This window comes from Passer domesticus, chromosome 5 (genome assembly GCF_036417665.1).
Source record: "Passer domesticus isolate bPasDom1 chromosome 5, bPasDom1.hap1, whole genome shotgun sequence".
NCBI lineage: Eukaryota > Metazoa > Chordata > Aves > Passeriformes > Passeridae > Passer > Passer domesticus.
In genome coordinates this window covers 23311771-23335986 of record NC_087478.1, presented here as the reverse complement: position 1 = coordinate 23335986, position 24216 = coordinate 23311771, and the positions used below count along the sequence as shown (strand labels likewise).

Here is a 24216-nt window from a genome sequence, read left to right as displayed (position 1 = left end):
CTGTCTTGAAACTCACATGCATAAAATGTAAGAAACAAGCTAGTTTTGTTCCTAACAAACGGAGGATGACCTGCTTTGCATAGTATCTGAAATTCAGTCCAAACCTCTCCCTAATATTTTGCAGCTTTCAGAGGGACAGATTGCTTGAGATATGTCATATGATCACTTTAACCTGAGGGGAGCAGATTGCTCCCTGAGGGTCTGGTCCAGTGGATGTTAGCTAACTAAGTCTTCAGTGATGTTTTCCCAGGTTATTGCACAGACTGGTGTACAATGAGGAAAAAAAAAAATTCCTCACAGGAGGGATGGCAGAGGAGAAGGCCAGTGTTTTCCCATGTAGTGCTGCAGATCCTTTGTCTCTTTTCCCTGGTTTAAGCACCTTCCTTTGGAGCTGTGTGTTGGAGAGGAGCAGTCAAATCTGCCCAGACACAGACAGCATAGTAGGGCAGACACTAGGACACATCCCCTCCACAGCCCAGCTCCCAGTCTGCTCCCATCCACTGCCTCTGCCAACAATGAGGAGTTTCATCAGCCTGGACAAGCACTTATAGAGGGAAGCCAGGAGAGAATCTCCTCGGAGATCACTTGGTGCTGGAACAAATTGCAGGAATCTGCGCGTGGCGTTCAGGTCACGCTGAAAGGTGAAGGGCGTAAAAGAAGAAATAAATTGGTCTCCCTCCTGATTCTTTGTTGTGGTTAAAAATCTGACATGGTTTGTTGTTGTTTTTAAAGTGAGTCATTTTAGCTGGCTTTTGTATCAGACATATCAAGAACATCAGGCCTTCTGCTGCCTGTTTAGGTTGGAGGCTTTGCTGGAAATTTTTTTCTTGTCTTTGAATTAAAATTAATGGGCTAATGAAACTTTAATAAATAGGTATTTTCTTCCAAAATATATTAAGTATAGAAGTGGATATTAGCTGTCAACATAAATAAAAGGAAAACACAATGCTTTAAAGTTTTCCAAAAACAAAATTAACTTTCTCTCTTAACCAAAAGTTCAGAGACCAGCAGAATGACAGGACTTGTTCCATGTTATCAGTGGAGATAACAGAATATTTTTTAAATCCTGCATTTCATAGCATTTATAACTGATATGATTGTTTTCTGTTACTACCAGTGCAATGTAAGTACATAGAAGGGGCTTACACACTCAGTTCAGAGAATAGGAGGTTCACTATCCATTCTTGTCAACCCTCCCAAGAAAATGTCTGGAAAACCACATTTGATTTTCAGACATTTCATCATACAGAACAAATGGAACAAAAATAAATCTTGAATAAAAACAGGGGAGTTCAGTAAAACTTTAAGATTTTGTTTATTTTTTTTTTGGTATCTACTTACAGGTGTTGCCTCCTAAATTTGTCAACAAAAGGTACTAAATACTTGCTACCTCTCAAAAAAGGCACACAGATTACTGTCACAAGTCTCTTTTGCCATGTAAGATCACTAAAAACATGTTCAGTACCTTCAGTTTTTATTCTGTATGGCTTTGTGAAGCCCATATTTTGCTAACTGGTGGATTACATTTCAAACTCTTCAAATGCCACGTCAGTGTATTGTACAAAACATCAGGACCTCCTGTACTCCCACAGAGCAATTTCATTTTCTGCTATGGTTTTGTTATTTCAAAAATAGATAATGTGCTGACATACTGAGCAGAGTAGAAAACTAGAATCTGAAGTCAAATCCAGATTTTGAAGAAGAAAACTCCAAAGAAACAAGGAGAAGTTAAACCTGCGAATAGCACAGATTTCGTGGGCACAGAATGGCTCCGAGCTCGTAGCTGCAGTTGTGTGTCAGGGGGCTGTGTGAATATCACTCCTTTTTTACGGATTTGTACAAAAGTGCTGTTCCTGCATAGGTTTCCTCTTTGCTCCTTGAGAGCTGATTCAAAGCTCTTTAAAACAGAAAAGGTTCCTCCTGGATTCAGTGCATTTTAAGTCAGACTCTTTGTCTGGTTTGTAATGAGGGCAGTAAATTTCCCCATATATAGTATATGGTATAATTCTTTTGAAGTATTCTTCAGCTGCCTTTCTATCTACAATAGTTCATTTGTGAGAGTCTTGAAGTATAGCTACAAGAGAGTTGAAAAGAAATGTGCTGTCTTACTGGATTTCCAGATGAAATAATAGCCATGTATCACTCAAACACTTTCCTTTCAGCTTGAAAATTAAGCCGGGTCCTTTGAAGGACACAGCTGTATTGCATTTTAGGGGCAAAATTATTATCACTAAAGCATTAAGATATTTAGGCACTATAATCACAAGCATAAATTCAGTCTCTCATTCCTTTCATTCTTTTTTGTTTGTCTAGTGGTACTGGTATGTTTGCAAAATTGTGCAGTATTGTTGAAGGTCCTCATAATTCCTGAACTAATGTATTTTCTTTTTTGTTGTTTTTGTAGATTTTGGGGTTTTTTTTACTGACAGTACTAACCGGTACTTTTACTGAGTTTTGTAAGACTTCTATAGTGTTCCTATGTTTTTCCCACCATTGTTATATTTTACAGGACAATTTACAATACACACACACACACACAAAAAAAAAAAAAAAAAAAAGTATTTCCTTTGTAGATTGTCTGTGTTTCTGAGGGGCAGTTTATTTTTAACTTGGAATTAGAGGTGACCAAATGTAAAATGTTTAAGGAAAGAATAGCAGAAGTCGCGTTAACTTTATCACAGTCAACGCAATGTTGGATTATGGTGTCTTTGAAGCTACTTCTCTCTGAACCCAACTTTCATCAAGCTGGCAAAAAACGGTCATTTGGGGGCTCTTTTGTGTTCAGCATTCAGCTTCTAACAAAATAAGTATATTGTATGTTTAACACACCAGAAATAAGATGTGAAAGACAAGAACTGCAGGATTTAAAAGACTATTACAATGCACAGCTTGTTCAGTGCCCCTAAACACTATCTTTCAAAGCTTTCTAGTATAGGTTTTGTTATTTATTGCTACTGTCATAGAAAGCTCATAATGTGACAAATGAAAGGTGAAGAACAATTAAGATGAATGCTAGCACATAGTCTACCAAAAGAAATGCTTTTCTAAAATTATTCCTTTGCCCATTCTTTAGCTCCAAGTGAAGTTCAAGAAAGCCTGATTCAACTAACACAGTATTTTTTTAACAGATTCTCCCAAACAGCGCTCCCCTAGAAGGTGGGACAAAATTGACCCTGTGTGGATGGGACTTTGGATTCAGCAAAAATAATAGATTTGAATTAAAAAATACAGTAATCCATATTGGAGGACAAATTTGTCCTCTGGAAGCAAAATCTAGCAACAAAAATAGGTAAGAAACCTAAATATTAGTTTCCATTTATACAGAAGTTCTTTGTGTGGTATGGAATTTTTTGCAAATACAAACATTCAGCCTGTAAGTATCATCTCTGATTCTAAAATTTCAAATTTGAAGAAATCCCATGGTTTAATAAACTCACCAAGAAAAACAATTTTCAAAATGGAGATTAAATAAATCCAGTTTATGGCAATAGCTCCTGCAGCAATTTTTCTGATTTGTCTGTGAAATGCTATTCAACATCTGTTAAAGCTGGCAAGAATGAATCTATTCAAAGGTTTGAAAAGGGGGCAGTTCCTTTGGCCGGGATCCTGCTGGGCTAAGTTGTGTCACCTCTGTCTTCCTGATCTGTAAAGCTGCTGGAGAGAAGTGTGAGAAGATGCAGGTATTGCGTCATCCAGAGGCTTATGACCCTCAGCTGCACCTCTCCTCCTCCTCCTCCTCGGAAATAAGGATCTGAGACACAGGGATAATGGGTTAAGTTTAAGACAGAGGTTACTGTGATTGTTATCTTGCAGAAATACAAGTTCAGTGAATATCCTCTCTCTACCACCAAAGCAGTGCACAAATGGTGGCACAGCTTTGCTGTTCACCTACATAGCAGTGCAGATACTCCAGCAAGGGCTCCAGAAGTGTTGAGCACCCTCCTAGCTGCTGTTCTGAACAGTCTCAATGGAAACAAGATGATTTAAGGAGACTAGATTACATATGAGACTATGTGAATGTAATATAATACATTGACACATGCTGCTGCAGAAGTTCAAGTTTAATTTTTTGTAATATTTAATTTTTTTTCAACAAACTTGTGTATATGATTCATTTTTTCTAAGCTATTGTCTGCCAAAATTTGATACTAAAGGAAAATTTTTAAAAATCCATCAGCCATTGAATAGAGGTATTTGTTTTTTCTGTCATGCTTCTTTTTTCTGCAATGTATATGATCTACTAAAATTATTTTCTGTGGCCAAGTATTATAAAGTCCACAGCATTTGTATTTATTATTAAGGAAGAGGGCTACAGTTCTTTTAGCTATTATTTCTGAAATGTCCATGATGCACATAGATCAATGATCTGTTTAGTATGGATTCCCCACTATTATCAGTTTGAAGTGGTTCTATTTTAATATGAAAAAATCAATCAGAAAAAAAATGTAATCCCATTTTTTCCTTGTTTTTTAAAGGCTGGAATGCACAGTTCCTGCTGCAAAAAGTCCAAGTTTTAATATATCCAGTAGTGTTTCTGTTGGACATGGCAAAACACTATTCAATACATTTTCATATGTGGTAAGTACTAGATTAAACTTTTTTAGTCAAAATTAGCTTCAATATTAACAGTTAGGGGCTCCTCATGAGTCCAATCCAGCATGGTAAATTCTCTGTTCATGTTGGCTTTATTGTTACTTCATGAAAATGTTAACAAATGTTTTAAGTCCTCCTCTTTACATTTTGAAAATAATTTTATAATGCTCTGGTTTTATTTTTACCTCCCCTTAGAATCCTGTAATAACAAGTATATCTCCCACCTATGGTCCCAAATCTGGAGGAACATTGCTGACTGTAGCTGGAAAATACCTAGACAGTGGGAAATCCATGAGGATTTTTGTTGGTGAGCAACCATGCACTTTGAAAAGGTAATGTACTAACTAAAACACAATGCCTTTAATACTGAAATGTCTTTATTAAAAAGCTTGGAGTTAAAAAACCAAACTCAAACATTTGCTTTCCTCTTCTTGTGTCACTTATTGGGGAATTTATAATAAGCAGTAAGTATCCTGAGTTTAGGATCCCTGAAAGATTTCTACAAGGGACTACAGTTTCTGGAAGTCTTGTTTATTCTGTAATGTCTTCATTAACCTCATTAAAAGGTTGTATAGAGAAGTGTCAAATCAGCTTCTAATGGACAAGAAACTGCTTATTTCCCATCATTTTTGTCACCCTGATTCCCACACGCTCAGCCCTCTCTCTTGTATTAGCAAGAGCTGCTGCTCATGCAGCAGCTTCCAGGGAGCAGCCAGTGGGCACAAGTTACCATTTCCTACAGCCTGGCTGGCTGGAAACCTGACCAGGTGACAATGTCTATCCCATGCAGAGGAGCACTATTTCTGCACTGCTATCAGAGAACAGCCTACAAAACAGCATCAGTTTGGCAGCATCATGCTTTTCCTGGTATTTAGAAAATAGCCATTCTACCTTGGCACAAATCCTGCTTGGTTCTGTGCTTAGGAACAGCAGGGTGATTCCAGAATTGTCACCTCTGTGGACAAGGCAGAAGATGACCCACTGTGTTCCAGAAACAGGACATCCAGCATTTCCTCTGAAATTTAAGCATCATCTAATGATTATGGAAAGTCATAGTGGTAAAATTTCACACTTGTGGAGACCATGGGGAAGAACTAGCCTATTAGTTAACACAAGATTCAGAGTCAGGAGAGATGAAATTTATTCTTTACTGCTGAATGATTTGTTGTATGCTCTTGATCAAATCAGCCAAGTCTGACTAAATCAAGAGAAAGGATTTATATATTCAAGTCTGATCACTAAAAAGATCTTAAATCATTTCTGTTCCTTAATAGTTAGGGTTACATTTCTTGGTGTCTTTCTCAACTAATGGAGAAATATATAAACCTTTTGGGAATGATTAATTTGAGACATCTACTATGGGGGTGGGACAGCAGCCAGCTCAGATGCAGATGTTGGTCAGGTGGACCTCAAGGTATTGAACAATAGCTGAGACTTTCCCAGTAAGCATCTCGAGTACCCCTCTTTCTCACTAGCCAAGTTGCCTGGAGACTTCTATGCAGGTCTTAACCAATTTCTCAAGGCAGGTGTTTCTCTAGCTAAACAGGCACCTTTCCCCAGTTCTGAGGGCAGCTAGGGCAAGGTTTATTTTTTCCTTTAAGAGACATTAAAAGCAGATGAATGAATCGCGGTCCCTTATGGTGAACCCCACCTTTCTGGAAAGCTTCAGAGGTTGTAGCAAATGTCCCTTTTGTCTAATTTTGAGACCATTTCTTATATTCTAAGAGAATAACCTCACCTGGATGGGCCACGGATGTGCTTGGGGCCAAATCACTGAAACCAGCTGGTAAAGTTACATTTACCTCTGCCACCCTTGTCTCTGATGTGCCCTGCTCCCACTGGCCACATTTCATGTACTTCAAACTTCAGGATCCTCCTGCTGTCCACTCACCCACTGAGCTCAGTGTAGGAGGAAGAGGACTTCCATGGCCAAGCATGATAGCAAGGGAAAGGTGGATATCCCAGAGACTCTGCTGAATTCAGCCAGCTCTTCTCGAATTTTCTCCCTCTTTCTCCTTGCCCTCTACCTGCCCCTCAGCATCTGGTACATCCCACAAGAGCACCCTTACTTGAGGCTTTTAATACAGAGTAAGTCCTGTGGATTTGGAAGAGGCATTATCCTTTGGTTATAGCAGATCAAGTCGTTCTCCTTAAACCTGGAGTGTGCTCTTGTTTTCTAGGCTGGAAGCTGCCTTTGCAGGGTTCAGGGGCTCATGAGGTTGTCACCAGTACCGGGGCAACACCTTCCATCAGGCAAGGTGCAAGTCAACTGAATTAAGATTAATCTTGAGCTTCAGCCATGCTGTTGCAATTTCTACCTTATGTCATGCTTACTTGTTGCAATTTGATTATCCAGCAGGAAAATCAATGGCATTTTTTTTACAAACAGATCCTTAGGCAATGTTGGGGCTCAGTAAAGGACAGTGTTTTAAGCAAAGTACATGGTTTATAATGGTGACAAGCAATCTGTTTTCAGTCCTCCCAGCATATCGGCGAGCACTGTGGAGTGCTACACTCCAGCACAGCAAATTCCCCAGGAATATCGTGTGAGAATGGAAATCGATGAAGCTGTTCGAGACACAAGCAGCCATTTCACATACAGAGAAGACCCAGTTGTTTTAAAAATTCATCCAGCCAAATCTTTTCTTAGGTGAGTAAAATTTTCTTATAGAAATAAGCAACAAATGAACAATGAACAGCTATGCTGCTCAGCAATCTATCAAAAGAAATTGCATTTTTATCTCTATCTTCCATGCCAATTGTTTCTATTATGGTGCAGTTGCAGAGGGTAAATCATTTCCTTTCAGAGGTGAAGGAGAAGGGGGAAGGGTGCCTCTTTTCTCTTTGTGATTTCACTCCCAGCTGCTGCTGAGCCTACCTGTGATGTCCTGCTGAGATACCCACTGCACTGCTAAGTGTGTCTCTATGCTGTGTCTGGACATTACACTGATTGCTGAGGAAAATCATTTAATGTGACAAGTCAGCCGACTCAGGAGAGCAAATGGATTTTAAAATAGTCTAAATCCAGTGCTATATAAACATTATGAATGTATATGCATGGTAGTATGTGTGTGTTTTCAAGTGACATATTTATGGTCTCAGTAGCTCTAATCCAAGCCATCTGCCTTTGCCAAAAAAATGTCAGCAGTAAAACAGACACCTTTTTCAGCACCAGTGCACGCAATAGGTGAAATAAGTTGGTTAGCAAATGCAAAGTACAAAAAAGTGAACTCTTTTAAAATTTACACATTTGTTTTATACCCTGGCTTATCACAGTTTTAAAGATTTTTTTCTTTTTTTTGATTAGTTGTTATACTAAATGTAAAATCTGTTTCCCATAAAAATTATCTCACTGCTCAAAGCTGTGTATTTGTATTTATCCAATATATATCCCTAATTCTGGTTTTATGTTATCATTTACTCTAAAATATAATTTGTAATTAACATTACATTATCACAGCAGTTATTTATCCTACTTATCTTCTCTTTTTCTTTCCCTTCTTTTTTTTTCTTCTTTTGGTAAATTTTCCTAGTGGTGGAAGTACAATCACAGCTCAGGGAATCAACTTGAACTCAGTGTGCTTTCCTCAGATGGTGATTACTGTACCAAAACTAGGAATGAACTTCTCTGTGGTGAGTCAGTCTTAGAGAAGACAATCTGCTATCTTTTCATCTTGGTGTGGTGAATGGTTGTGAATTTTCATCCAAAATACTTTGACTTTTGCCTTGAAACTTTGAGGCTTCTACTGATATTTTGGTGTTTTCTGCAAAGACTGTTTTCACTGTACAGGAAAAATTCAAAACAAATTTGAAATTAAGGTGAGGATAAAACAACAATTTCCAATAAACTTTTTCAAAGAAATAAAGCTAGTGCAGTAACTGATAAGAAGATTTATATATTTCAATTGAACAATACAAATTCAGTGACTAAACACACAGCAGTGCAATATAGATATGTCAGATTACATGACAAGTTCAGGCACTACTGTGATGCTCAAGTGGTGACTAGGGGTATATATCAAGGGAAGAGGAAGAGTAAATATATAGAATCAAAAGTAGGTATTATTTTTAAGAATTTCTGATTGCCAAAATTCCTGTTGGGGAAATATGTCCTAACTTTGATAAGTTTAGCAACTAAGTTTTAAGATGGGTTTGGGCTCTTGCAATTGGGTACCTCTGCTTAAACAGCAGGTGTCAGTCAGAGATGTAAGTCTTCTTTTTTTTTTTTTTTTTTTTTTGTCCCTAAGTTGGCACTACACCGTGTCCAAATCTAAACACAGATATGACTACGTGATCTGCTTTAATTCTTACAGGGCAAACTTGGCATTTGTCATCTAGTTTTACTGAAACTGCCTTCTGTAAGCTTTTGTCTACACATTTGTGTTGTACCTCCAACATTTTCTTATCCTGTAAGGTTTGTTTAGTCTAACTGAAGCTAAATTGACCTACACTCTTTATGACATGCTACTTACTGTTCGTATTCATCGGCTTATTTCTAATGATCATCATACACTGTTTCCTGAATTGAATTCTAACTATTAGACCTAGGTTTGCTCAATGCATTTTAAATGGTATGTCTGCAAATTTGCAGTCTTTCATAGCTTCAAGGTCATCATATTCTTCATGATCCTAATTTGTATAACATTATGAGTGTCAGGACCTGAATTTCCGCAGCATGTAGTCGTGGCTTGTAATTTAATGGGTTCAGATTTAATCTAAAAATCGGTTCCTTTCCAATGAAACACAGTTTTAAGTGTTATCAAAAAGTCACTTTACTCATCAGCCAGAAAATAAAATCTTTCAGTGAAATCTACGAGACTCAAAATTTATTAGATTTTGAGTAATGTGAGCATAATTATTTCTAAGCACAAAGAATTTTGAAGGAAAAGATGTTGCTGAAATCAAGTCTTGAGATTTTGTTTTGTGTAAATTTGTTTGCTTTTTCTGTTCCCCTGTGGGAATATGCAGTATTGCTTCTCTTCAGGCCCTGATACTGCATATCTTGTCAAATATTAGGACTTCTTAGAATCTGAAGAGATTTGAAAGATCTGGAGTTTTAAAGAAAATACACTGTCAAAAGTGACAGGCAACTCCAGGCAATAAACACCATAGAATTTACTCTTTTCCCCAAAATATTGGGGAGCAACCCTGCCTTTGAGCAGTGTTTTGCTTTCATCCTGCCTCTAACCTGCTGTTGAAAAAAGATATGGACTTAGTCAGAATTATCTCCTTTATTCTTTTTCTTTTCATACCATGCATTTGCCAACAAACAAATCTCCTGCCACTGCTCTCTAATCAAATCTCCTGCACTGATCTCTAAGAAATTGCCCCAGTGTATGAGCAGCTGTACACAAATTCATTCTCCCTGCACAAAAGGTGGAATATAACCTCAAATGGATTATAATCCAGAGTGGTTTTCACTTTGACATTGCCCAAGCAATATATTTTTGCTCTATTGAAATTAAAGGCTTCTGGCATTCAGTTGCCTTCTCTGCCTCTGTGGCAGCCATTTGTTCTGCCACTATTCTCTACCTCAAGCATATTTCTAAAGGAAGAGTTTTAATTCTCAGGTAGAAAGGGAAGATTTATAAGTGGAAAAACAAGATTGTACTGTGTAAATGAGGAAATTTCTGGTGGAGGATGCCTATGGCTGTAGTCTTACTCATCCTGCACTGGAAGTTCTGGGCTGTCTGCATGGGAGATACACCAAAAACTCCCAACATTTCATCCAGTCATTATTAAAATAAACAATAATGAGGAACTATTTCCACGAGAGATCCAGACCAACTATCTGATTTATAAAGGAGAAGACAGGTTGTTTCCCTGAACAGACCAGGGAAGTGTTCAAGAAGCTCTATAGCTGAGGTTATGTGTCTTTTTGCTTCCTTAGTTTGGGAGAGGATAGCTAAATGAATCATTTTTTTAATTGTTATTTAAGCCCAATTTCTTTTCAGTTTTCTCTCACTAGCCTCCTCCAAGAAGCTGCTTTTGTCAGCATTCAGAAACTCTGGCTCTTGGGAAAACCAAAGCCAGCACTGAAGCACATCCCAAAGCATCAAAGGAAAGTGCAGCTGGGAGGGACCACAACAGCCAAGCATGGCCCACTTCCCTGTGCCAGGAGCAAATGTACCCAGACCACTGCCTAACAGATACTTGTTTAGGCTGTTATTAAAGCTCCTTGTGAAAGAAATTTCACAATCTTGCTTAAACAAGCTTTAGGGAGAGCTGCTCTACCTGCTTACCTAGTGGTTTGGAAAGACTTCTTTCTAATAATTAACCCAAATCCTGTGGCTAATTACCTATCTTCTTGTTTAACCCTCTGTGGATACAAGCAACAGATTATCAGTCTCTCCTGCTAATTTTATATATTTGCACTAAATTATGATTCAGCCTTTCTCTTTTCCAGTTAAAACAACCAAACTAATCCAAATTCTCCTGATAGGTGTTGTTTCCTACAGCTCTTCTCATTCTTTCCCCACCTCCCAGACCCTTTTCCATTTGCCTAGAGCTGGGGGTGCCCAGTTTAAAATGGGTCTCACCTTTTCCTGTCAGCTCTCTGTCCTCAGGTTTTTGTGGCCTAGAGTCCTGATGGAGTCACAGTGTAGGTGGAGGGTCATTTCTGTAAACAGCAGGAGCTGTTGGGGATGCTCTGCATCCCAAAGTCTCAGGGACCAGAGCCAGCAGACATGCCCTGGGGCATTTGCTTTTCTCTGCTGCTTTCCATCCCAGTGGTAGAGGTGAGTGGTATGACTGATGTAAAGGTTTTTCTGGAAGAACTTCCTATAAGAATTGCAGTTTCACTGAGACTGAAAAGTTTTGAGCACAGTATGCCAGCCCCCTGTAGAAGAAGAATTTTAGTTGAGCTTTTCAGCTTTCATGTTTATATTTTAGTATCTCTGAAAATTTTTCTTCTATAGAGCAAAAAATGCCTTGTTTCCATTTTATAATATTCTTTTCATATTTATTTAAATTTCCTTAAAATTGTTCAGTACTGTGTTCACACTTGTTGTATTTATATTACATTTTATGTTAATACTGTCAAAATAATACATTTTGCTTTCTTTGAATTTATTTCAATGAGTGAAAAAATGTATTGAACCATATGTTTCAATAATTGCAATGTGTTTCTTTTTAATTTCTATTTCATGGGTTCTTTTGATCATTTGTTCTGACTAGGGAAAAAAAGAAGAAATTTGGACAGTGCTGCATAAATTCCTAAGAGCTCTAGAGAATGCATAAGAATATAGAAACCTTCTCACTTCTGTTCACATATCCAGTTCCTGTGTGAGGTACACAAGCAGGGAAGCAGCTTGTTCTCTCCTTTCATTGCCTGTAAAAATACCCAAGACACGGTTTGGAATAGTGTTTGATCAGGAACCTGTGCTGTAAGTCATGCTAGATGACTCTTCTGCTTCTGAAGCACTTGGGAGTAATGTTTTTTTCTTTGAAAGCCTGTAGTTTGCATTGATTCTCCCAAAGTGAACAAGTGGTCATTTGGGGATCCTTTCTCGTAGCATTTTTAATATTCCATCATTAACTAATTTCGATATATATTCCCACTGTCTAATCTCTTCTAATAATGAATGTCCCAAGATATGCAAGGCTGCAAAACTAAGAAGAAACATTTTTTAATACATGACATTCAACAACTGACTCTGTAGCTATGCAAGATCTTCTCTTTCCACAGACTTTTAATTATCTCTTCAGTAAGTAGTTTTTAAATGTTCTTCAGCATTTTTTAATTTTTTCCTACCAGGTGCCATTTCCTGCTGTTTTACAGGAGAATTTTAAAATACTCTAAAATTCATTCAATATTTACAAGTCTGTAAGCAATCCATACTCATATTCATCAAGATGCTTAGAATTCAGCAGTGTCTACCTTAGATGTATTAAATAATGATAAAACAAATTCCCTGTAAAGTGTGGGTAGTGAATGTGTGATTATTGAAGATATTCAGGATTCCCTATCCGAAGATAGGCCTGGATCCTCTATTTCTCTTGACTCCATGGCACAAAGCTGCCACAGAATCCCAGTGAAGAGTTCCCCGACAAAGGGGAAAATTCATCTTTCTTTCTGTGCCGAATCTGTAGCTCACACACATCTCCTGCCAAGAAAAGGGTATGTCAGGGAAAGGCTGTGTGAAATCACCAGGGTGCCAGGGATGCAGTGCTACAAGGTACATTGACCATCCCAAGCCCAGGGAGGAATTTGAACTCCCAGCCAGTGTTGATCATGTTGTGCAGAGGGCTGGCTCTCAGACCCAAGAGCAAGAGAGATTTTACTCTACCTTCTGCTCTCATAATCTGATAGAATAGAGGTATCACCTCATGCCTTCACTCAAGGAGAAAACTAAAATAAAAAGGCTACCAATCCATCAGGATCATTCACTGTACCACCAGAAATGGGAGCAAAAGGTAATGAATTTGCTGAAAAACCCTCAGGATATGCTTTACACAGAAAAGTCTTCTGAATGGGCTTCTCTTCATGTTGGACCTGTATTTTGTTCTCTTTCTATTGAGAAATCATCCTTTGGCAAGGATGGCTGGACAGTCTCCAGGTCTGTCTTTAACTTCATTCATCTTTCATTCTTCACTGGAACTCCAAAAGTTTACTTTTTATGAAAGAACAAATTGGCCCTTTTCTCCTTTCTGACAGCTGCAGATCCTGTAATACACATCCAGCTGCCCCTCTCTAATCTGGGTCAGCTGCTGGGAGACCTCTAGAACTCAGAGATCCTCCCTCATACTTTTCCTGTTGTTCTATCAGATGAAAAAGAATTGAATTGGGCACTGAAGTTCAGGTTCTGTAGGTCAGGTTTGAATTAATTGCCTCAAGGGTCATATTTTACAAATGGAACAAGAATACATACCTTAAGTGATGAGTCATATGCATTGTGCAATGGATTATTATTCCCTTTGGGGTATAGCATTTACTTATGCTTGTGAAATGCTCCATAATTTTTATATTTTTTCTTCCTCTTTGTCTTCAGATGTAGATTATTGTCACAAGAAAAATGTAGGCTTAGCTTTTAAAGTGAATCTACTTTAAAGTTTAATTAAATAAAAGTTAAAGGTGCTGGGTGATAGGCAGTATCTTAATTGAGAAGGCAATAGATTGAATTAGGGGGGTTTTCTTGGAGATCCTCAATCCAATATTTCTTGAAAACTAAACCGTCATATTCTTCAATTGCTAAAACCAATTTCAAGGTAAAAATGTCATGTCAAATCATGTACCAATAAGGGCATTGCAAATAAGATTTTTCTTGACCTTACCAATCAGTCACATTGCATCCCCTCCAAAGAGTATTATTAGATTTTTATCATTTTCTGAAAGCTTCTGCTTCAGAGACCAGCCTGATAAAGTAAAGTATCTGATTCTAATAGATAGCCACAAACAAAGTTATGAATACCACTGCTATTCATTTAATGGACATCACTACTCTACAGTAGATAAAGAGTCTAATGAATTCACATTAATCAAATAAATATAATGATTACTTGGGTTTATAATTATATATATTTTAGTAATTCTTTTTAAGAATCGACACAATATGATAGATATCTTACCAAATATTCATACATCATGGAAAAGTATGGCTTGATCATCCATTATACTTATGATGCATCTTATTATTTCCATACTAATTGAAATTAATTTCTAGATCTATATCATAGAACAAAGCCTGAGATATGGTCAGTGGTGTATAAAAAGGCATTCAAAAGAAAATCTGATACTGTAAGCAAATGGAGCAAAAATCTGCCTTGTCTTGAGTCCCACAGTGTACCTTGTTGACATAGGGGTTACAAAAATATTTCTGAATTTCTGCTAGGAATATAAATGGGCTGTTAGATACACCCGTGCAAGTCCCATTAGCATCACAGAGAGCTCCACCAAGTTATTTAACTGAGTGCCGAATTCACGGCTCACAGACACACAGGAGCTCTAAAACAAATGCTCAGAATGTTGAAAATGTTTCCCTTGGCAGATTCAAGATTTCACAATATTATTCACAGAAACATGAATTGCTGTGGTGATAACAAAAACCCCTGATTTGCAGACAGCTAATTTAATCCCACTTTTCCAGCTAATGTGGGTATATAGCTGATACAGCCTGAGTGGTTATGTCACTGATTTGAATCAACAAAATTACATTGCATTAATTTAAACTAATTTCAAGGCTCCTTCAGGCAGTATTTGATAATGAGAACAAATTTATTTTGAAAAACAAAACAGAAAAATATGTATTTTGGCCTCTTCTGGATGCACAAAGGTATTCAAGAGCATTGTTGATCTTCCAAGAAAATCTCTTGCAGAACAAATTTAAGATTTATGATGACAAGGAGCTTAGCCCCATTCTTTCTGGGACACACATCAGATACGCTCCTTTATATTTTGTAAAAAAAGAAGTTTGATCTTCTCTCCGGGCACTGTGCAAAAGGGACTACTTACAGAAGGTTTGTAGAGTTGGAAGATAAATACTTCTGTGGAGCTGAAGGAACTCTGTTTGTGCCAGAAGTCCTTCAGCCATATCGTTGGTGGGCAGCATGAAAGGCAGGCACAGGGAGGGGAGTACACAATAACAAACAAGGCACTCTGAAGTTTGTGTGGTGCAGCCCAGCACACACCGTGCCTGCCACTGGGGTTTGTACATGGGCTGCTGACATTATAAACAAAGTACTCCTGTAGAAACCTTCACAGTCCAGACAAAGCTGACTCTTCTAGAGCACCATTAATCTAATTAAAGATTAGATTGTTGTCTAAGGTGGGTCAGATTAAACCCACTCTAGATGAGCTGTTGTCCCTCTGTCAACTGCAAAGGCAGTTCAGATGAGTCCTGCATTTTGTACTGGATCACATCTCCATAGCACAGAGCATCCTCTGGAAGGTCTTCTCATCCTGGGGTGCACCAGCAGCTTTCCCCCACTGCAGGCTGCCATGAGGAGTAGTGGCAGAGTGAAGGGCAGGTGTGACTTCGTGCCTGTTGTCAGGCTGCTCCTGCACTGCAGTGAGGGAACATCTTATCCCTGCTGGTCCGAGGTACAGTGCAAAGCATGTCCCACAGGCAGCGCTCTCAGCAGGAGCTTGCATGAGCCTCGGCACCAAGTGCCACACATCTGGGGCCTTAAATTTACATTTTTAGAAAGAAGATACACTTTGCTGAGCTTTTGCAGCCCAGAATCCACAGTGGCTTTGGCTCTAAGCCCTTTCTCACAGAGTCCACAGTGCCTATCTGGAAACATAGTATGTTATCTGCACTGTGGGTAAACAGTGCTTTACTTCTGTTTTCCACTGCTCCAGTTAGTATTGTTGGCTTTTACCAACAAAGGGGTTCTCTGGCCCCTTACTATTGCTTTGGTAGTGAAAGATAGAGAAATCTATGTTGCAGTCACCATGACAGGCTGGGTAACCTGAACTATGGCTGCTCAGTACACCAGGCTAGCCTCCTGATGGTCCTTGGCTTTGGAAATCATTTTCCATTAATTATCTGCAAAATATTTACTTTAAAAGTGCTGTGAACAATCAGGCCAGGAAGCTTGTTTACTTGAACATTTCCTCAACAAGAGTGCAAACAGCATTGACGTGAAGTTTTTATACTTTTCTCCCGGCTCTACATAAAGGCTGTGTAGCACTGATCAAGATTTTGCTTTGGTTATAGAAGAACAAGACCCTTGGTGTTTATTTTTTCGATATATGTGTATTGTTAAAGAAAGTTGCATTAATCAGTGACTTCCTCTGCATGTAGATACTGCAACTGCCTCTTTTTTTTTCTTATAGGCATGTAGCCATCGCTCTAGCTCAGAGATAATCTGCTGTACAACACCTTCACTGAAAGATTTCAATCTCCAACCACCCTTTGTGACCAAAGTGTTCTTTATTTTTGATGGTGTCAGCTCCCTGTACTTTGATTTTGATTACGTAAATAATCCTGTATTTAAGCATTTTGAAAAGACAGTGTTCATCTCAAGAGGCAACCAAAATGTTCTGGAAATTAAGGTAAGAAATGCTGAAATAAGTTTTTCAATTATTCTCAAGTGCACATCAGCAGCACAGCGTGGAACAGACGTTTTGATGCAATAAAGGAAGCCCCAAGGAAGTGAGGGCAGAGAGAGCACCGTGTTCAGCACTGCATTCATCCGAGCCTGGTTGTCACCATTTAAAAGAGGCAGAGCTGAAAACAAAGATATGTGTACCAGGGTGGTTGTTGTCATCGGGTGAAGTGGGAGAGGGGCATTCCTTGTCCTCGTGGGAGGACGATGCTGCATCAGCTTCTGAGTGCAATAGGCTGTACCACCAGTTCAGGATTAAACATGGCCAGCAGCCCAGAACCTGAAATATGTGGTCTGTGTGTAAGCCCTGGCTCTTACTGTCACATGGTTATGTGTCCTTCCTCACAAAACATGTGGTCTGACTTCTTCGGTTCTCTGGAGCTGAGGGAAACTCTGGCCTGTGCACAAAGTCACTCATGAGGATCAGTCACTGCTATAGCCTAAATATTTATGGATCCATGAAAAATGCAAAGTTGATGCTGAATGTCTATTCAAAGTGCACTGAGAATAGCCTACATAGCACTGAGAAGCATCTCTTAGGAATTTGGGGTCCTCAGCAGCACAGGTCGCTCCCTACTACAGTGCCATGGAGAAAGTTAAATCCATTCTGCGAGAGGCCAGTTTCTTGAAGTCTCGTTTTTAGTGAGTATTAAATAAAAAAGGTATAAATATGGGTATTTCTAGTTTACAGTGAATGCTTATGACAATTTTTTATTTGTTATTTACATAGATATCTGTGAATACTTACGACATTTTTTTATTTGTTATTTACATAGATATCTATAACTTACGTAAAATATAATTTATAAAAATGTTTTATGGAAGATAATCAGTCTTAATGCTTAGGTCATTTCTTTGTGTCACTCCTGCATAGCTCTGTAAGCCAAAACTTTTCCCTCATCACAATGAAGAAATCTTGTCTTTGAATCCAACACGGTCCAGTGGGCCAGCTTCTGGGCTGCAAGAAGGATTACTTCAGAGTTCCCGTCAGCCATGCTGAGTTCCAGTCAAACTCTGCATATTAATCCATCTCTGCAAAGTGTTTTAGGCAAATACCAAAGAATAATTGGTCTGATTTTTACTTTTTACATTGTTTTTTCTACTTGGAGCTCTTAGCCATATGATCACTTCTTTCTCAATGCAGAGCAAATCTCTTGTTCAGTTATGGAGAAATGCTAAAAAGAGTTCTGGTGTGCAGGTCAACAGATCTGGGAATATATAGCTGCTGTATGGCTCAGTGCCTCTGTGCAATGACAGCAGTGTTTTCCAGTATTTTCCAAGTCATGCATATCAACCAGTTGGAAAGAGGACTAATTTGGGAAAAAATTCAGAATAATGTAGATTGGAAAGAACCTCTGGAGGTCTTCATAGTCTAACCCCATTGCTCAAAACAGGGCTAAAATAAAAATTAGGTCAGGCTGCCTATGGCTTTGTGTAAATGAGTTTTGAAAATCTCCAAGAATGGAGACACTACAGCTTTAAAACACTCAGCTCCACTAGCCTTGCATGGTGTATCTTATGCTAGAGCTCCCCTCCTAGCTCAGTGACCCTCTTCTGTACTTCATCTAGTTTGTCAGTACGTCTCTTTTTCTGTGGGGTTCAAAATTTGACACAATTCTCACAGTTCAGCTCCAAAAATGCTGACCAGAGCAGAACAATCACCTTCAATCTACTGACTTTGCTGCTGCTAAAATGTGTGCTGAGCCTTCATCACTAAAGTGGCATACTGCTGCCTAATTTCACATTATAGTCCAGCATATCACTCATTTTATTAAGTCTGATATCATCTGAAAGCTCAGACAGTACACCCTATCCCTTTGTCCAAGCTGTCAAAAGATCTTAAGCAGTATTTGTTCCACTATCAGACACTGACAAATAAAGATTTGATCTCTGTCCAATCTGTTTTGCACTCATTTTATATACCATCCATCCAGTCCATACCATGCTAAGTTGTTTTTTTTTCATTGCTAGGAGAGATTGTGTTGCAAAACTTGCTAAAACCAAGGTCTGCTTGTCCAATGCTCTCCTTTCATCTAGAGAGCCAGTCCTGTCCACCTAGAAGGTTGGGCAGGCAAAATACACTCTTGGGAAACTTGTGCTGGCTGCTCCAACTCATGTTCTTGTCCTTCCTCTGCCTGGAAGTGCATCCACGAGGACTTGCTCTATAATCTTCAAAATTAGTTGGTTTTTTAACTCTCTACTTTGCTCACTCTTTTATTCTCTCTGAAGAAGTCTCTAGTGCTGTGTATTGCTGGGAAAAAAAAAAAATTAGATAAGAAAGGCTGACTGAGGATTGTCATAGTGACAACTGACCAAAGTCACAATTTTGTAGTATTGACCTGTAGTGGTGGCACCCAAGGCAGATGTCTCCCTAAGCCTGATGTTATTTCCTGGCAATCAGCTGGAGAACAGCATTAATGAAAGGTGGTCTGCTAGAATGAAGCATGAACAGGCACCAATTTAACATCTTCCTCTAAATAGAATTAGTTATAGTGGGGTGCTTCTATCAAAACTGTGAGACAACTTTCATAAACTATAGTCAGGAGCCAAAAGAGCATTACAAGCCATATTGGCAAGACTTTCCCCTTGCCCCATACCCACATTCAAAAATACACACACAAGTTTACATGCCTCATGATCATATTTTGTGGAGTAATTAAGCAAGCTCAGCATGAAATTAAATGGCAGCTTGCTTCAGTGAACAGTCTGTTCTACCAAACCAAAGTTCTTTTATCTCTTTCTTAATTAGTTTCAGAGGGGCAGAGGGTGCTTTTATCACAAGTTTTTCAATCTAACTAATCTAGTGTGACATATTTGGCTTTCACCAAATGACAGTGGGTACCAATTGAAATGTTCTGTTTGGTTTCCCCTGATGACCACAAGATGTTTTTGCAAGAAAATGTTATACACAAGAAAACATTATGTTTTTTATTTAAAACACAGTCAGGGCACTGTGTGCCACAAATGCCAGTCCTCCTTTTCTTTAGTGCCAGCCTCTCAATGTCCCACATCATCACTGTCTTGCTCTGCCAGCTGTGTGGCTCTTTCAAGTCTCTTGGTGCCCACCATGCCCCAGTCGGAGGGGTCATGACAGAGTGGTACCAGACAACTCTCTGCTTCAACACCATGAAGACACCACTTCAGAAGGGCTCCCATCTCCTTTCCCAACATGGAAAGCTGTCAGGGCAGGAGAAATTCTGGTGTTTCACTGCTGAGTCTGCTGAAAAGTAGAGAGTCCACTTTCTGCCTCCCCCAGAAGCCACTGATCCAGACTTGCAAGCTGGGCAGCTGACAGACAAGAGCATCCTAACTGTGAAAAAAACCCAAAACCCCCAAAAAACCTTAAAAAAACCCTAAAAAAAAAAAAAAAAAAAAAAAAAAAAACACAACCCAAAACCCTAAGCAACAAATAAATAAGAAAAGCATCTTTCTTCAGTTAGCCCAGAGGCCTGGTCTGTTCTGGGGTTGTGATTGTGCACTAAGATGGTGCATGGACTTTGTGCATTGTTCCAGAGGAGGCCATGGACCACCAGAAACTAAAGTATATTTGCAAATATAAATCTTCCACTAGAGAAATACATAGCCTAGTTGTAATTCAATGTGTAACAACTGTCATGCTATACAGCACATCTTGGCTGTGCTCTGGCACTTCTGTCTTAAAACTCAGAGTAGGACAAGACTTACTAAATTGTCTACTCTATTCTTAAGCCAGTGCAACACTTTCTTTATGAGACAATGCTAAGGAAATCTTCTTGCCTCCTTATAGGTCACTCTATTGTCACTCTTCTTTCACATTGCGTAGGAAATTTTTACTCTCAAAACCTGGTCCAAGAGACAGCAATATGGAAACTGTGGTATTTTTGAGCAAGCTGAAGAGGAACCTCTGCAGCTGCAGTAATTCCTCATTTTTCCAGTCAACCTGCTCATTCTGCTTAGGAGCCTCAAAAATGCTTCTGACACCAGTCTCAGAATTTCCACACCTTCTGCTGCTTTTAGACCTTTACTAAAACCAAGTTTCTCCCATCTCTCTAAAAGTTGTGAGATGGCTGTGCTATCAGATTGGATTGCAACAGCTACCCAGTACAGCTTGAAGATTAATTTCTCCAGCTTGCATTCACGGGTATTGCTCACCAAGAAGGGGGTAATACACGTTTGAATAGAGGAAATATTTTTTCTCAGTTCTCACAGGAGCCAATTTCCTCCTTTTCCTAAAATTGTAGGCAAATTCTGTTGTCCCAAGAAAAGCAAACCCACTGCCGAAAGCGTTTTGAAACTCCTAATATATTTAGATATCATAGTGAATCTATTTGAAACTACAATATATTATAAGGTTGTCATCTTTATAACTGGCTAAAGACCGCCTTAGGAAATATCAGTATGATTTTTTTTTCCCCATTTTTGCATCAGTTTTGGTGGAGAAAATATTCTAGTCTTTGGTGAAGAAGAGACCAATCAACCACACTCTCCAGGATAATATATTTATCTTGAAGATGGAAGAATTAAATTCAAATCTTATGAGGTACATCACTCAGAGGAAAGAGATGGCTCACAATCTGCCACAAGTCTCCAAATGAATAAGCAATAAGCATTCATATGCTCCCCAGCCCAGAAATATTTTATTACTTAACACCAAACAGAATGGCTTTGACTAGACAGAAGATAGAGTGCAAAATGGACTTTTATGGCCAGCGATTAAAAAGCATTTACCTGGGGCGTGGCTTTGCCATCAAAATAGGACATTAAGCTGGCTCGCCTATACATTTATTACAGTTTTCCCAGGGTTCAGTCTCATTGTGAAGCAGATCTAAAACATATGCCAAAGTAAGATTATTTTTTGCCCTTCAGAATGGGATTCTTGTCTTCTTTCCAATATACAAGGCTTCACAGTGGTGTCAGCTGTGATGCCTTCCTCCCTTCCCGTGGAAAACTCCCAGATCCAGCCCATATAAATAGATTGTATTAGTCCCATACTCCCTTTTCCCCTTCAATCCTACTTAATATACGCCTTCTTTCATCTTGAGCTGGGCTGTACATGAGCTAGGGCAGCTCTTACACAGAGATTCACCAAAGATGAATCTTCGTGCTTTCCTGAGCACGAAAGATCCTAAACTTGGCCTTTGGATTCTACTGTGACAATATCAGAAGCAATAATTTCTCATCCAAGTCTGGGATGTGAGAGCAGGTTTTCTGGGTAAGAAGTGTACTTTTCATGCCTCATCTTTACCAAGGTTTTTTCCTTTTTGGTCTGTGGAATATGATTTTAACAGACTTGTGTATTATTTTAATTAATTACTTCTTTTTGAAAGCTTCATTTCTGCTACCATAACCACTTGCAAAACAAAATGTTTGAGATGCCTTTTGCTTGTGGATAATATAATGCCAGTTTTGTGTAAACAACAGTGTTACATAATGTGTCCTTTCTTGAACAAATTATGCAAAAATCTAAACAGGACCAACAGGATTAATCCCTCAGACATTTAAAATTTCAGAAGTCTGTATGAGCTGTATGAGCGACAGCAGATTTTATCTGTAAAGTTTACCATCCTACACTGGCCCCTCTGTCAAAGTTGCATTTACATGAAATAAGCCTATACACACAAATTGAGAGAACAGTGTAAATTCTCATTAGTCTTTTATTTCACAATTTATTTTTCATTAAAAATATTTTCCAGACTTGTAACTACTTAACTTTTATGAGATGGTTATGTAATATGAAATTGATTTTTTTTTTTCCAAGGGAAATTATATTGATTCAGAAGCTGTTAAAGGTGAGGTGCTAAAAGTTGGAAACAAAAGCTGTGAACACCTTCTCCTGCAGTCGGAATCAATTCTGTGCACGGTTCCCAGTGATCTCCTGAAATCCAACAGTGAGCTAAATATAGAGGTGAGGCAACTACACCACACACAAGATATTAATGCCATTTTTTATTATTATTCACAGTGTCACTATTGAACCAATAAACTTTAAGCCCAAATAAAATTTCAGCCTAAGCCTGTGCTTACAGAGATATCTCTATCCCTGTTTGTTTGGGACAGAAATTCAAATAATATCAGCTATTTTAAAATAAATATGATTGTCATTGTTGTTATTACCTGTTTTTACAGAGACTTTCTCAAGCCTTAGGCACAAAGTAGGACCTGAACTAAGCACGGAAATAAAAATATAGTTATTAATCCAAACACAAGAGGAAACATGTGGGGAAGAATGAGAAGCTATAATGGAGTAGGTTTAGTTTGGAACTCACAAGCTCTTTTTTCAACAAAACATTCTGCTGCAGTCAAGAGGACCAAATCTTTCCTGAAGGATTTTTTTTGTCTGCATTTTATAATTTCATTTCAATTATTTTTGTAAGAAGAAGACACTTAGGACAAATGATTGACTCATTGCTTTAAAGGTGGTCTCAATTGAGTCATTCAGTGTGCTACTGCAAATTTAAATTGTAGACATACTGATTTATGGAATAAGACATAAATCTTTCAATATATTTGTATTTTTTAAAGATATAAAGAAATTAAATTGAAATGGGATTACCTTTAGACTATGAAAGGAGAATTTGCTGGTCATGTAAGTGTGGTTAGGATCAAAGTCTATGTAAGCTCTTTGAAGCAGGGACATCTATTTTTTCAATGTCTTTATGACATTCATCTCACAGGATCCTGGGCTGTGAATGATATTCCTATGTGCTACTGCAATCTAAGTAAATAGTAATAACTAATTTAACTTATTAATATGGTAACTAGTCATTTATTCTAATATAAATTTCTTTTTTTAAATAAGTATTCATTTTATTGGATATATTAGGCAAACTATAAAACTAGATGCAGCTCTCCTTTTGGTGTAGGTCTCCCAGATTTGTAAGTGCCTAGTTTCATATAATAATACTTGTTCACAGGTTGCACTCAGTTAATATGTTGTATTTTTATATAGCTGACCAGGACTAACATTGCATTCAATTAGTTCTAGTCTGTGATGTTTTCTTAACTTCTAAGAAACAGATATGTGTGACATGTTTCATGCACAGAAAAGAACAAAACATAAAGGGGTTAAACAAGGTTTCTACTTGTTTACTGGCAAGGAGACTCAGAAATTGTAGTCTGCCCAGCGAAGAAGAAAATTTGCTCTTTTGACGGGCAAATCCATCATTACAGTACCCAGAGGGATGCATTCCACAGGAGGAAGAGAAAAGATGGCCAAATGCATTCCAACTGACTGAGCTAGTGCTGTGTGACCTAAAACAGTTTTTCCCTGTTAGCTGCTTGGTGCTTGTTTGGTTGTTGGTTTTCGGGGTAGGTTTTTTTGTTTAGTTTTGTTTCTTTAAACTGTCATCAAGCTAGAAGCTGGCAAGGGACAGGCTCACGTGACCTTGGGAACTAAAATGCAAGCATGCTGTCAACAAGAGAGTGAGTTTGATGTTACAGCATATTTGTGCCAGAAGGACACACATTAAAGACAGTTGGACTATTTTTTTTAATGCACATGTCAGCCCATGTAGCCAGAGGCCCATTCCGTGCACCATATGAGTAAAAGTATGAATTTAACATTTTCAATTAGCATCTGGTAACAGTGGAACCCTG

At 38.4% G+C, this 24216-nt stretch overlaps 1 protein-coding gene across 3 annotated transcripts in view; it reads left to right on the top strand.

Annotated features, from left to right (window-relative positions):
• MET (MET proto-oncogene, receptor tyrosine kinase) overlaps positions 1-24216 on the top strand; it is a 90045-nt gene that overhangs the window by 48880 nt on the left and 16949 nt on the right. For all 3 annotated transcript variants that reach the window (XM_064422331.1, XM_064422329.1, XM_064422330.1), the window contains exons 6-12: positions 3129-3289; positions 4476-4578; positions 4789-4925; positions 7070-7243; positions 8127-8226; positions 16370-16588; positions 22379-22525. In XM_064422331.1, coding sequence (XP_064278401.1) covers positions 3129-3289; positions 4476-4578; positions 4789-4925; positions 7070-7243; positions 8127-8226; positions 16370-16588; positions 22379-22525 — 1041 coding nt within the window. The remainder of the gene's footprint in view (positions 1-3128; positions 3290-4475; positions 4579-4788; positions 4926-7069; positions 7244-8126; positions 8227-16369; positions 16589-22378; positions 22526-24216) is intronic.